We start from the raw sequence: 15053 nt of genomic DNA, 5'->3' as shown, positions 1-15053 counted from the left end.
AATAAATTTATCTCAAAATTATCCTAGGATAAATTTATACCTCCACCAAATAAAGTAGAATTCAATCTAGGATATCTTATTTAATTTAATATTATTTTATCTTATCTTTTATGTAAGGATAAATTAGCCCAAAAATTATAACTTTAGAATTTTTAGTTTACAATAATTTAGTCCTTAAAACAAATGTAATTATGGGCGATGTTACATAAGGAGATTGTATGGGTATACCTTGTTGGTTATGCTGATGATAGTTATAATTCCCTTTTGGCTGATAATAACTAAACTAACAATTTTTGTCCCTTTTTAATTTCTTCTTTAGTTAGGGAAACAACATAGTTTAGATATATGTAGAATGTTTTTCGTTTTCATTTTCAAAATTAAATTAACAAGAAACAGCTAAGGACATTAATATAGAAATAATCGAACATTTCATTTTGTTAAGCCACTTTCCTTTAGCCTTCGTGGGACTTAATTAGCCTGAATGTGGAGTTTTTTTAATAGGAAGCGGGACTTAATTAGCCTGAATGTGGAGTTTTTTTAATAGGAAGCGCTTTACCCCATAATGAAACTTTCTGTTTGTGAATGAGGTTAAAGTACATATCAAGTACACAAACTATATTATTCCAATTATATGAATATTAATGAGATCTAACGCCTCTCCTTAAAAATATTATTTACTTGTCTCATTTTATTTATACGACATTATTTGATTGAACACAAATTTACTTTTCATAAAATAAAAGTCTAGGAGTTCTACCAGCTTCGCATTAGCTATTGATTTAAGGGAATAATATTACATTAATTAATTAGGTAAAACTCAAACATTTCACTATAGTATAGTCGTAGGGAAACAATTGATATTTTCTCTTAAAGTCTTCATAAACAACAGATTGACAATTCAATTATTTCATGAGTATATGCTACTTTTCATCAAAAGAGATATTGAAATATAATTTATTTATATGATAAGATGAACTCCCATCTTGGAAAGGAAAAAAAAAAAAGACTATCCTATTAGCAAATAACTAGGCCAGTTGCTAACGAACAGGATATTTTTGTTATATTTCTAATAATTGACATTGTTTGGATCAAAAATCAAGCAGAAAGCATTTTCTATTACAATAGTCAGGAGCATTATTTACCCTTTTTCATTTTTCCTATAGTCGAGGAGTTCCACCAACTTCGCATTAGCTATTGATTGCATTAATGTAGGGATATAATATCACATTAATTGGGTAAAATCAGACTTATATTATACTATAATATAGATGTGGGAAAACAGTGTCATGAGTTGTATCTTGTGAATGTGTATGAACTCTCTATTCCAATCCGTAATTATTATTCTTTTGACTAATTGTTTCTTTCAGTTGAAAATTTAGTGGTTCACCATGAATACTTCAAAAACGTTTAGATACACAGAGGTATAATTCTATTCATTTTGTTCACTTCTACTTATTCATAATAAACTTTACGAGCTAATTCCCTAAATGATCATCCACGTATTGACATTATCTACTACAACCACTTTGCTTTTCTTCAATGTTCTTAATAAATCAGTGTTTACATATTGATGCAGGAGGATCTATTTTAAAAGTAAGAAGCCTTTGCTTCTATTAAAACTAAAATATCTCAACCAATATTTCTCTCAAAATATAATAAACACCACAAAATCCTTGTCCTCCTTCTCTCTTAATTGACATGTCATGTCACACTAAAACTCTAAAAAAATTCCTTTCCTAATTGGCATATCATGTCACAACATTTCAAATAGGAGAGGAGGGCTTTGTCATGTTTTTAATATATTCTTAGATAAATAGTAATAATTCTGTAAAATAGAAATAATAGAGTAAAACACGGACGAGCATTGGGAAATTAACTTTGAACTTTTACCCGTTCCTTAAGAAATATAATACATACATACACACACACATATATATACCTCTGAGTATGAAAAAATTCTTGGTAGAAAGTGCTTCCCCCGAATGAGGCCCTACGCAGCGCAAATCCGAATTAGTCAGACTCCAATGCGAGTACCGGACACAGGGTGAAAAACCTAAAAAAAAAACAGCTACAGATATTCTGGCCCTGATTAAGCAAAGATGGACACTGCGCAGGACAATTATATCAAAGGGACGAAATAACGATACTTGTTTCCAAGACTAGTTAGGCCGACTAAATTCACTCGTGGGGCAAAGGGTATTAAAAAAAACTCGGTTGAATGTAAAATGGCACAGAAACATGTCCAGCTAAACCACTTTATCCATGTACTCGGTATAACAATATACAGTTTAAAGAGCCAATCTTTCACGGTTCTTCAAGAGATTGTCTACCTCTGCCAATATCATAAAGTTGAAGCAGAATTGAAAGGAACTATCAATAAAAGAAACAAAAATATCATATAGCCTATATGCTGTATCTGAAAACCATAAACACTTGAGATTTCCATGGGTTGGAACCTTCGCTAAAGCATGAGTTGGATAACCCACTTCATGTTGAAGTTGCTACAAAAATCGATGCCAAAAGAATTATGTCCAAAGAAGAGAAAACTTGAGATTCCCTCCTACAAGCCAAGTTATCTACCTCCCTACTGCATCACTTTTTCGGACCTTTTGAAGTCATAGCTACAAGCTTTTGACCACCTCCATTTCGCCAAACACCTCGCACAGGCAAACTTTCAGGGTTACTTTGCTCATCTGATGTCTCTTTTCGATCTGGATCTGGATCAGGGTTTAAAAGTGCTTCAACAGCTCCATCACCTAAGCGAACTCTGAGAAACTTTGAGGTCTTCTTCCGCTGCTTGCTTTTCCCATCATTATTCCCTGACCTGTGATTTGTTTCATCTATAGCAGACAAGTCATTCTGGTGGACATCCAACTTTAAAGGTTTGCCTCGGGAGTTCAATTCTTCCTCAGATTCATTCAGTGTCAATTTTGATTTGCCTTTAGCAGACCGATAACCATCTTTTGACAACACTTCCACGTCATCTTCAGGAATCTTCTGGCTAGATTGCAATTTCCTCACAGTACTTAAAATGTTATCTGTCGTGCTATCCTTTGACGTGACAGATCCAGCATCTATTGACTTGCCTTTCCCATTCTTAGAAATTTTATCATCTTTCAAGCGATTGCCACCGCTTCGATGATTCTGTATAGGGACAGTGCCTCCTAAATTAGCATTGTAGGTGTCAATTAGTGCCTTTTGCCTCTCAGCATCAGGGCATAGTCTTGCCAACTCAAGAACAAGGTGTGACAAGCCAAACTGCTCGGCATATGCCAGATATGTCTCAGCATCCATTAAACCTTGACGATACTCTGCAGAGATGTCCTTAAATGCAGTGAATTTGTCTTGATCAAATTCTAGAGCAATACGCATCCTTTCTACTAAAGACTTATTTGCAGTTTGAACATCTTCCACATTTGTGGCTGCCTGCTGGCCACTTGCAGGAAGTTTGCGAGACTGCATAGCAGACACAGGAGGAAAATCAGCGGTAGAAGAGTCGAATGACACACTCTGAACAAGGTTTGGAGCTGACGAGGAATGGCTAATGTGATTGCTATGGGCCCAACTCCTTGATGAACTAACAGAACTAGAAGATGATTCATGCACTAATGAAGATCGAACAGCAACAGAGTTTAAATAACTAGATGATGGAGGTCCATCTACTGCTGTTGACGGTTTAATCTGGCTAGAGCCTGATGCTGATCCAGAAGCACTATTAATAGCAGGCCAAGCGTGTTGAGGGGTAATTACTGGTGTAGAAGGTTTGTCCGCTGCTGCCCTACTATGCCTGGAATTAGATGCTGATCCAGAAGCGCTATTAACAGCAGGCCAAGAGTTTTGAGGGGTAATTACTGGTGCAGAAGGTTTGTCCGCTGCTGCCCTACTATGCCTGGAATTAGATGATGATCCAGAAGCACCACTTATCACAGGCCAGGCATGCTGATGACCAATTACTGGTGGTGAGTGACCCGCTGTTGCTGGCCATACAGGAGATGAACTCGAAGGCTTTGTACTTTTGTTTTGCTTTCGACGCAGATGCGATGCCATAGAGTTCTTGGGCAAAGCATCAGACTGAAGTCTTCGCTGACTATTAGCAGGAGGCGCAGCAAGTGGAGGAAACGACTGACCGTCAGACTGAAGTCTTGGTTGACTATTAGCAGGAGGCGCAGCGAGTGGAGGAAATGATGACTCTTCAAGCTGAGAATTCCTGGAAACTTGTGACACGGCTTGAAGATATCTTGAAGCTGGCTCAGAATCAGTGGTCAAAGATTCAAAGGGTTGAGCGAGGAGACCATCATCATCAGTTACCGTGTGATCAGAAACTACCCTCCTATTGCTTGACGCATCATGCCGTCTTCCATCTGCATTGGCGGTCTCTAAACTGGCCTGAATGGCCATGGATAGTTCACTCTCAACGTTATCACGCCTAAATGATCGACCTCTTCCACGACGATTATCCTGTTCATTACTACGGCGATATCGAAAACTCGTCGGTATCTGTATAAAAAGAAAACAAAAATCATTTATAAACTATCATGACTCCAATATAGTGCAAGGAATGAACTGTCAGGATAAACACAGAAGAAAACTGCAAATGAATGAGGCACCATGAGCACATCTTCCCCTGGTGTTTAGGAGAAGATTGTTTAAATTCCTTATTCAAGGACACTTAAAACTTGCCTGCAAGGCAGCACTGCGTTGGGAACGGGACATACGACCTCCATGCTCAAGAGTATTGTGTCTCTGAAATTTGAACAAAAAACAAAGCCATCAATAGAAATCTAATACAGGAAAGTTACACACCTCAGCCAATGAAATACTATAAAATAACATGAAAGCAATAACTCAAATCTGCATGTATGCATGTTTTTCTTTTTGCAGCCATTCATAATCTGCATCACGCCAACAAATCCTAACCTTCAACTCAGAATCTGATTGGAAAACAACAAACTTTTTTGCAAGACAACTCTCATCTTCACATAAGAAATGATCTCTCCTGAAATGGATCTGAAATGGAAAAGAAACACCATCTTTAGTTGCCGTCAAAGGCACCACCACTTAAAGAATTCAGAAAGCTTCAGATGATATAGCATAGTAAGACCACCTCTAGGTCATCATAATTCTTGTAGTATTCATATTGCCCAGGGTGCTGCCTGCAAAAAATCAATGGATAAAACCCCTGTGAGCTTAGCTTTAACTGATCCATCATAACCAACTTACAACATCTTACTATACATATAAAACTGTACCTCTGGCACATATGACAAGTATAATGTTCAGTCGACATATGAGAATAGAGCTCATTATCCCCATAAAATGGTGTCCTACAGAATTCACACAGAGGATGACCCATGAATCCACCTCTTTCACTTTCAGTACCATCAACCTCAGAGTCACCTGTGTTTATATGCTGATTCAGCTGTGCCCTAGTGTACAGTTTCTGCTCGCAGATAAATATCTGATTGACAAATAAGCCACCAATCAGCTCAATATGTTGCTAACAAGATTGACATGCATTGATCTTACCGTTACTAGAAATACAAAATCTGCAAAGCCTCGGAACACAATTCCACCAAGCAGAACAGTTATCCAATCTAAACCACCAAATTAGTAAGAGCTTAGATGTTCTTGGGGGAAATAAAAACAGGTGCTTCAGCACCAATCTCAGTTTATTGAACTCAATCACTCATAATAACAACCAAATAACAGCATTGAGAGACCTAGTTCTAAGCTCTCAAAAGGTTTCCAACTCACAGGAATAAGATTTCCCATCCGCACCTTCAATACCATATGAGAGAGAGAGAGAGAGAGTGTTACATGCACCATCCAACTCCACTACTTTTAAACTTCTGTAATGGTTATTCCACCCAGTGGCAACATAGAAAATAATAAGTGTTTGTTCCTCAAAGGAACTAATAATTAGCTTCTATTTGTAATAGAGAGTCAAATGGGCCTTCCCATTGTTATAGACAAGGGTGCTCTCTCTTTCTCTTTTTTTCCCCTCTTCCATTTTGGAGAGGGCAGTGAAACCATATCCTCTTTTATTAACAGAGAGCACTTGTAAGTTTCAGTAGTCGAACAATGTAATTGCAATTCAAAGTAAAAGCTAAAGCAGAAAATTTGGTGGTTAAAAGCACCATTCACTTCTGCAGATGAGTCTTTGTATCTCATCTTTGACAAATTAGGTGTATGCAGGTTCAACCCCCCTCCCCCACTAGATTATGCTGCTTACAAAGAAGAACTAAAACACATCCTGAATAATGCAAAAGTGTATTTGATTCATCGACACTCCATTCAATCTTCAGATAATACCATTTGACTAAACAAATTATTAGTTTGATTTTTATGTCACGTTTATATTGGCACAAGAAAACATGAGTGCACTATATTCAATCCATGGCACTGGAAGAATTTGTGAAAAGGCTCAGCACATTTTACATAGCTCTGACCAGTAAAAACAGTGAAAATTATCTTCCAGATTTTTGCTAAGGCATTCCTTTCAGACTTAAGAAGTTCAGATGACATAGTGTTGAGAAAGGAGTTTTGTTTATGTGTACCTACCATCAAATAGACTAGGCCGATGGAAATACCACAGGTTTCTTCGGAAAATTCAAGGGGCCTAGGGCAAGAAGATCCACTCTCCAACTGATCATACTTACAATGGAACAGCAAGATTATGAACAACGCTGTGGCGAGTGGGTTACTTAACGGCTGTTAAGGCTGGGTTATGGATATATATTAAGTGTAAGATCAAACAGGTAGACAAGGTGCAACATCATCAGATTGGTTTCCCTTACTATAGCTTCTTTGGGATTACTCTTGGACTTAGCTTACCTCTTTACTAGGATGTGCCGTAATTAATCTGTTCATTGAGAGTGCTGCCAGGAGGTAAAAGAGATCTATTTTGTGTTTGTGTGTTTGTGGGTTGGGGTGGGGGGTGGAGGCGGGGGGTCGGTTATAGTGGATCAGTGCAGCTTATGTACCGCTCCAACTCATGACATGTCTCTACAAAATATACCAATGATCTAATAAAAAGATGGAAAAAGTAGTGAAGGTAATTTTTGTTAAACAAGAACAAGAACATTAATAATATACCTCCTAGAAAGTTGAAAGCGATCGTCAAATGAATGAGGATGGTCAGGTGTTTAGAGATTTAAGGGTACTCAATAAAGCGTCTCAGGCAAATGGTCCTGTATGAGTTATATACTTTGTGTATGCATCTTGTAAGTGTGATTGTTCACTCTTACATAAGCAAAATAGTTATTTCATCCAAAAAAGATTTTTTTTTTTTAAATGCAACAGATAAAAGCTGAATCAGATATTGCAGAAAATGACCTTTCTTCCTTCCAAACATAAGCTGCACATGAGCAACTTGTGCTGGTGGAATAAATGACCCTTTAAGTGATCAATATTTTTGAGCCTTAATCTTCTCCTCATGCTATCACCAGTCGCCCCCTCCATCTTATCACACACACTACAAGAAAGCCTACACATTTCCCTGATCATCTTGTAATGATCGAAATCATCAAAGAAAGCCTGGGTGTCCTCATGATACCAATAAGAATCAATTCGACCTTCTCTTAGTTCAGATGGCAATACCGAAAAGTCACTTATCATCCTTGTATAATCTCCTAGAGCCTGCAACACAGAAAAGGGAGAACATAATAAAAGAGAAGAAAATCACAACCATGAATCTTCAGTCTTATAACCGAAGCAGAACAGCTCACTGTGCTTCTACATAAAATTTAGCTGGTCAACATCTCAAAAAGTGTACTTCATATTATAAGCAGACTATAAAACCAAGCACGAGAAGATCAAAAGGGAGAAAATAATAAAAAAGAAGAAAATCACAACCCCATCTCAGCCCTGTAACCAAAATCGAACAGCAATTCAATAGAGTGAAATACTGAGCTTCTACGTAAAATTTGGTGGTCAACATCTCAAGAGGTGTACATCCATAGTTATAAGCAGACAAAATATAAAGCAGGAGAAGATCATTAATTATCAAAAAAAAAAAGGGCAAAGAGATCAATCCTAAGGTCCTTAAACTAAAAAGAAAAATATATTTTTTTTCTGAATCTAAGCAAAGATCACGTTGAAATAAAATAAAAGAGCAATTCAACAGAATGCCCCATGCATTTATTAGGTAAAATCTTGATTGGTCAACCTAGTACACAACTAACAAATATCAGTAATCATAAAACTGGTCTCTAAAAAGACAAACTTAATGACAGCTCCTACATTATTTTAAATCTTAGATATAAAACATCGGTTCAATTGATGCGAATTTCGGAACTGTTAGGTAAAATCTCGATTAATCAACCTAGTCCTAACAAACATCAGTAATCATAAAACTGGCATAGAAAAACACAAACTTATTAGGTTTTTGAGATTGCAAACTTAACGATAGCTCCTACAACAAAAAAAGACTAGTACATTACTTCGAACCAACAAAAAAAGATTGTCGAGTTCATTAGTCATCGCCAAGCTTGAAACCTAGATATAAAACTTCTAGGCACAAGCGGAAAACGATCTAGAAGATGAATGAATCATTTTAATGATGTGAATTTCAGAACTGTTAGGTAAAATTTCGATTGATCAACTAATAAACTAAGTAATCATAAAACTAGTCTACAAAAACCAAAAATTATTAGTTTTTTTGAGATTGCAAACTCAACGACACCTCCTACATCCAAAAATATAAAAAAAAACAAGTAGATTATTTTGAAGCAACAAAACAAAATTGGAGATTTCATCAGTTATCACCAATCTCAAAACTCAGATACAACATCATTTCAATCGAGTGGATTTTACAACTTCTAGACACAAACATATGGCAACAATAATTCTGTGAGATAAGGGAAAACGATGTAGAAGATGAATGAATCTGACCTTGGTAACAAAGACAACATTCGCTTCGGTCTTACAAATACAACAACGGCGATCATCGCAGATGAATCTGAGACGAGCAACACAGGTTGAGCAAACATCTTTGTGACCACACGCTCCATACGATACCCATTCTAGGGTTTCAGCGCACACCGCACAGCTATCATCCATTGATTTTTGATCGATCGGAGAATTTGATAACTGAAAGGTAAAGCGCTGATACAAACTGAAGTGAATAAGTGCGTGCCTTTTTTAGGGTTCCGATGCAAAGCTTTGCTCTTCTTGAGGCAAGTATAGCACCGCTTCGCCTTTCGTTGGTTTTATTTATTCTCTTCCCATTTTCCTAATTGGACCATATAACTACCTTTTTTTCCCTAATTCTAAAAACTCCTAGAACACTTTTAAATTTATTTTTTTATTTTCTTAGTAAATATTTTGTTTTCGCTCTAAACGATAAACGAAATTATCAAGACACATCCTAACTCTAGGAGGGTCCGATTACTCCTGAACTAATTAAAATAATATTTTTAGCAATCTTAATACCTAAGTGACACATACGTGAATCAACACACTAAAGGTCCACGTAGGCACATGTATGTGCCACATAGGCATTAAGGTTGTCAAAAATATGATTTTAATTAATCCAGGTTAATAAGACCCTCCTAAAGTTCGGGTGTTTCTCGGTAATTTTGTATATAGTTTAGGGTGGAAATAGAACATTTTCTCATACCCCCTCCGTTTAAAAAAGAATGACCTACTTTAACTTGGCACAAAATTTAAGAAAATAAAGAACACTTTTGAATCTTGTGGCTTTAAATTAAAGTTGTATCAAATGTACCAAAATGTCCTTTAGTCTTGTGGTCCTAAACATGTCATGTGTAAAGTTGAAATTAAAGTATTGTCAAAAAAGAAAATGAGTTATTTTTTTAAAATAAATTAAAAAGAAAAGTAGATCATTCTTTTTTAAATGAAGGGAGTATTTTTTTTTATTTAATATATACACAAGTTAATAGACGATTTTTGTACTTTAAACATTTTTTTTTAAAGATCTGGCCTATTAAACACTTTTTGGTGATATGATTTTGATATAATTCTAGCAAATTTTTAAAAGCGTGAGATAACTTGAAATTATATTATCCTGAACTTAATGAGGATGCATTAAGAGTAGTTTAATTATGAAAAGAGGGAAATCGCACGTCAAATTTTTTGATCAATTGCTAGAGAAGTGTTTGATGGAGAAAATCTAATTAATATAAGATATTTAATAAATCAAACTTCAAAATGAATGTTGAATTTCCAACCACATCATTTAGATGTGTATTAAGTTTTTTTTTTATTTTCCTTTTCGTTTGTTCCTTTTAACATTAAGAATAAGGATGTGTATTAGGAGGCGGCTGATTAGGGTTAGAGGAGATTTAATTTCTTTGTTTCAAAAAAATACACTATGATTGACAATTTTAACGTTGCAATTAGGTGTCATCGACGTGCATGCACAACTAAAATTTTAGGTTTTAATCGCGTGTAATCTATAATTACCTTTCACCCTTGTCCTTTATGGGTCGTTTGCTTTGAAAACAAGTTGTGTTAGGATTAATTATATTAGGATTAGTTAAGTTAGTATCATTTCTTATTGACTATTTGATTTGCTGTGTTAAAAATAGCATGCATTGCATAATTTGAAGTTAATTATTTGTAAAAATATCCTCTACCTCATTTACACTTCGTTTGGATGGTGGTTTGTCATTATTTCATAATGTACGGTACAATATGATATGGTATTGTACAATATAATATAGTACAATACAATGTTTGGATGGACAGTATGGTTCATTGATGTTTAATAACAGGTTTATTGTTTGGTTTGATGGTATGGTATTGTATAGTAACAAGAAAATTTACTAAAATGCCCCTAATTATTATAAATTTTAAATTTATCAATAATTGTTAATAAAATATTTTTTTCTTCAAATTTATCACAAATCATGCCTTGTAAATATATTAAATTGTTAAATTCATGAAAATTCTAACAAAATTAAAACTTTACATACATAAAATAATCATGAAACTTTAAAGATATGACGTTGATTAGTCTACTTAATTATATGTATTGCGGAATCCTCACCTCGTGGGCTAATTTTAGAAGTTGAGTTAGGCCAAAACTTCTTCTATTATCATAAAAAATTTAATCTGACCAAAATTAAGCCAAGTGAACTTTAAAAGCAGGATGAACACACATCTAATACCCTGAAGAAACAAGAAAATAAATTAAAAAAATATCAGTGAAACAGAGAAATTCAGTCTATTTCTTCCAAAGCCCATACTTTTGTAAGACCAAAAATTAAGGACCTTAGGTAACAATTAAATCCAATTTATGAAGTAAAATTGTCTAGGTTAGACTAAAGTTCTCCCAAACTAGAGTCCCTCTCAAGAAAGATATCCAACATCTCTCTTCTCTACAAAACACAATTATGGTGGTTCTATGTTAACAAGAAAAATTCAATACAAGAATTAGAAAAACTAATAAACCCTCTCATCAACTGTCAATCTCGTTTATAGGTATATCAGTTAACTGTTGAGTTTGTTAGCTGCTGTGGAAAGCAAGTTTTTCTGGTTCAGGGATGAGCATCATTTCAGTGCTTAACATAACAATTATATCTGACATTGTTGGTCGATCAATTGAAATCTCTTGAACATAAACAAGAGCAAATAGAATACACCTTGTTGCTTTGTTACTCTCTCAGATTTCTCTTATTGATGGATCAATCAAGTTCAGTACTCTTTCTTCTTTCCACTTATTTCATGCCTAAAACTTCCCATGAATTGGTCTTATTTCAAATTTAAGTTGTCTGATGTTTGAGTCCTAGACATCATTTCATTTAAGTTAACAAGCAAAACTGAGAAAAGTTATATTTTTTTCATAAATAAGAGAAAGAGATAATTTGAGTGACTTCCTAAAAGTCTCATGATATTTCAAAATATCTTTATTTGCACAAATAATATCCTCAATTCTTGCTTGCCATCGTATTTTTTACTCTCCAATCACTTGTTAGAGATATCAATGAATCATTAGGTGCATCATATTGAATTTTATTAAATTATCAATCGCTTGTTCATTTCTGTTTTCACAAGATGAGTTATAAGTTTCTCAGTCTCAATCTGTAAGGAAGCATTAAAGACAATTAACTAAAAGATAGCTCATATATCATTAAGCAACACCATCCAAATAGCAACTGTAGCTACCTGCTATAGCTGAGCAGAATCATCTGTTTTGGATGCAGAAGAAGCTGCAAAATCATAAGTCTAGGGATGTAAGCACTATCCTAATGAAACATTAGTAAGTCAATTGATACACATACAAAAACTGCACCTATTTTCTAATGAAATGTGGTAAAAAAATTGAAAAGTGCAAAAGCCAATGATAATAATAGTTAAGAGGAAATTTTACCAGCAAAAACACCTTGCCTGATTAAATCATGAATTTCCTATTCGTACAATTAATCAGAAAAGGCAATGTCATAAATAAATTTACATTCCAACAAAGTTTTCTAGTATTAAAAATTCAAGCACAGAACACTTTCATTTAAGCAATCAATAGCATTTATTAGGTTCATTTGAACACTTCAAGAATGTCCTAAATCCAAAATAAATAAACCTTGTGCACAGCATGTCAAAAAAATTTAAACATTTTTTTTTGTCAACAATATAAATTATAAAGTAAAAGAAAATAGAAGTAAAATTTAATTGTCTTCTGACATCATTTGTGATAAAAGATTTTTACATTCCTTTGGACATCCTAGCAGTATGCGACATGCACTTGTATTTCAGCAAAGAAATATACAAGCCTTTGTATTCACACCAGATTTCAAATGCAGCTCCTTCAATATATTTCATATCTTGTTCTCAGAAATAGGCAGAAGGGATGAAAATCGATTAATAGCACCATCCAAATTGTTAATCTCACCTCTCAACATGCCAGTCATGCCTTCAAGATGATCATGTTTAGAATTTTTTATTTCTGGTAGGCACTGGTGCTTCTGAATAGACATTAGGTGTAGGTGTGTCATTAGTTGCTTAACTTTGATTCCACTGTTCTTGTCCCTCAATATCTTTCAATGAGTCAGTATTTATATAACTCATGGCATCTATGTCATCAATAGTAAATGAATCAGCATTTGATTTTTTAAATTTTTATGAGCATTCCCTTTTAACATATCTATACCAATCACAACATATATTTCAGTAATTCTTTCCTTTCTATATAACATCGTCATTTTTTCATAATTTCGAAATGACTTGATCTTCAGCTCAACAACTTGAGGCTTAACCTATATATTATAGTGCAAAACATTATTAAAGAAAATAATGTTGAAAAAGTAACTTATCCATGTTTATTGAAGAATTTCACCACTTCAAACTAACTGTGGCACAATAATAAAAATCCAGTTATGACTATAAAGATAACATACTTATTCGTGATGGGATGTAAATTTGCCTGAATTAGTTAATCTCATACTTCAGGTTCAACATTTCACTTATATGTGATAGGATCCAATGCAAATTCACTCATTTTCGATTGACGAAGTGTGACATAATACTTGGTGAATTGCCTTTTGATTACTTTTATTTGATTATGAATTTTCTCCTTGTTAATAACCTTATCCGAAAATTTAGATCGTAGCTTCTTCACAATGTTATCCATTGCGTGCATAGTAAAAGTTCCTCCACCCCTTTGTCCAAGTGCATCCTCATGACAATAGGCATCAACTAATGTCTCATCCATCATATTTGTCTAAATACATACAGAATTATTTTATACATTTAAATTACTTGAGATGAATTTTTTGTCTTTTTCGCCATATCAAACCCTACATAATTAAGATAAATATTCATAATTATTTTTTAAAAAATATTGTCACATATAAATATTGACAAAAAATTTAATATAAAGTAAATAACCTATATATAATGTCTGTAGTAAAAATAATAGCATCACGAAATTACTCGTAAATAACATCAAATAAAAAAATGCGACACAAATAATCACTTAGAGTTTTTTTCTAGAAATTTAATCTTGATATAGTCCACATGGCAGCTGCTATGCCATCTCAAATCAACTCCCCTTTTCTAAATTCTTCATTACTCTTCCTAGAATTTGAAGGTTCTTCATGCACAATATTGTCATTCATAAGCTTTGCATTAACTTGAGCGAGTAACTCATCATTTGGATCTACACCTCTTAGATAATTGTACAAGACATAACATGAAAATATAATCAATTTTAAATTTTAATTTCGTTTGATAATTCAATTGAGTTAGAAATTATAGGAATTCTCTTTTTAAGAACTTCAAATACTCGTTTGGTAGCATTACACAAAGAAGCATGTCGAAATTTAAATAATTCACGAAAATTTTGGGGTGAATTTCTTAAATACTTTTAAGTGATATCGCTTCCCCCATAAGATGTAATAAGCCTATTTTTCAACATGAGTCCAGCATCAACAAGGTAGAATTTTTTAAAACATAAAAAGTAAAAGACTCAATTATATACTAATCATATATACCTAAATCTAGATAAATATATATAATATTTTACCTTTTGAATTTTTTGTGGATCTTAGCTATTTAGTGCTTTTTTCATGATTTTTGAATCAGATGTTGTACCTTTCCACCCAACTAATGGATATATGAATTTTAAATTAAATGTTCATGCAATTAGTACATTTTGAGTTGGATAATCTTTTCTCCCACGATATTTTGGTGCTTCATCTAGCTAGTGAAACTTTAGCACGTATATGTGTTTCATCAATTGTACCAATACAATTATGATATTACAATAATAATTAATAATGTAAAAATTCTAGGTATTAGGTTAAGTTTAAATAATGTTAACTTGTGTTTACCTTAAAATATGAGTAGAATCTTTGATTGCTAGCAATTTCAGAAGGGACATAGGAGCCACCAGGCTGTTTAATAAATTTTTCATATAACCCAAGATAGCTCGTAGGACAACATGAAAATGACGACTGACTGACTCTCCAGATTGTCAAAAGATGAAAGATAGCTCAGGATTTATTGCATTATATGCTAGTGGCGGAGACAGACTTTTCGTTAAGGGTGTTCATATTTTTCCTTGGACAAAGAACTGTTTAAAAAATAAAGAAAAT

General features: G+C 33.9%; 1 protein-coding gene across 1 annotated transcript; it reads right to left on the bottom strand.

The window, feature by feature from the left end:
* Positions 1-2239: 2239 nt before the first annotated feature.
* On the bottom strand, positions 2240-9265 carry LOC107840013 (E3 ubiquitin-protein ligase hel2). The gene is made up of 7 exons (XM_016683707.2): positions 8893-9265; positions 7336-7638; positions 5250-5458; positions 5105-5153; positions 4918-5007; positions 4681-4743; positions 2240-4497 (listed from the first exon to the last, which is right to left on the bottom strand). The coding sequence occupies exons 1-7, from the start codon at positions 9058-9060 to the stop codon at positions 2593-2595; spliced, it is 2787 nt and encodes a 928-aa protein (XP_016539193.2). The 5' UTR covers positions 9061-9265; the 3' UTR covers positions 2240-2592.
* Between the last annotated feature and the right edge of the window lie 5788 nt (positions 9266-15053).

Source organism: Capsicum annuum, unplaced genomic scaffold, assembly GCF_002878395.1.
Source record: "Capsicum annuum cultivar UCD-10X-F1 unplaced genomic scaffold, UCD10Xv1.1 ctg3234, whole genome shotgun sequence".
NCBI lineage: Eukaryota > Viridiplantae > Streptophyta > Magnoliopsida > Solanales > Solanaceae > Capsicum > Capsicum annuum.
The sequence above is the reverse complement of the archived record's forward strand: the minus strand, read 5'-3'. Positions and strand labels throughout refer to the sequence as shown.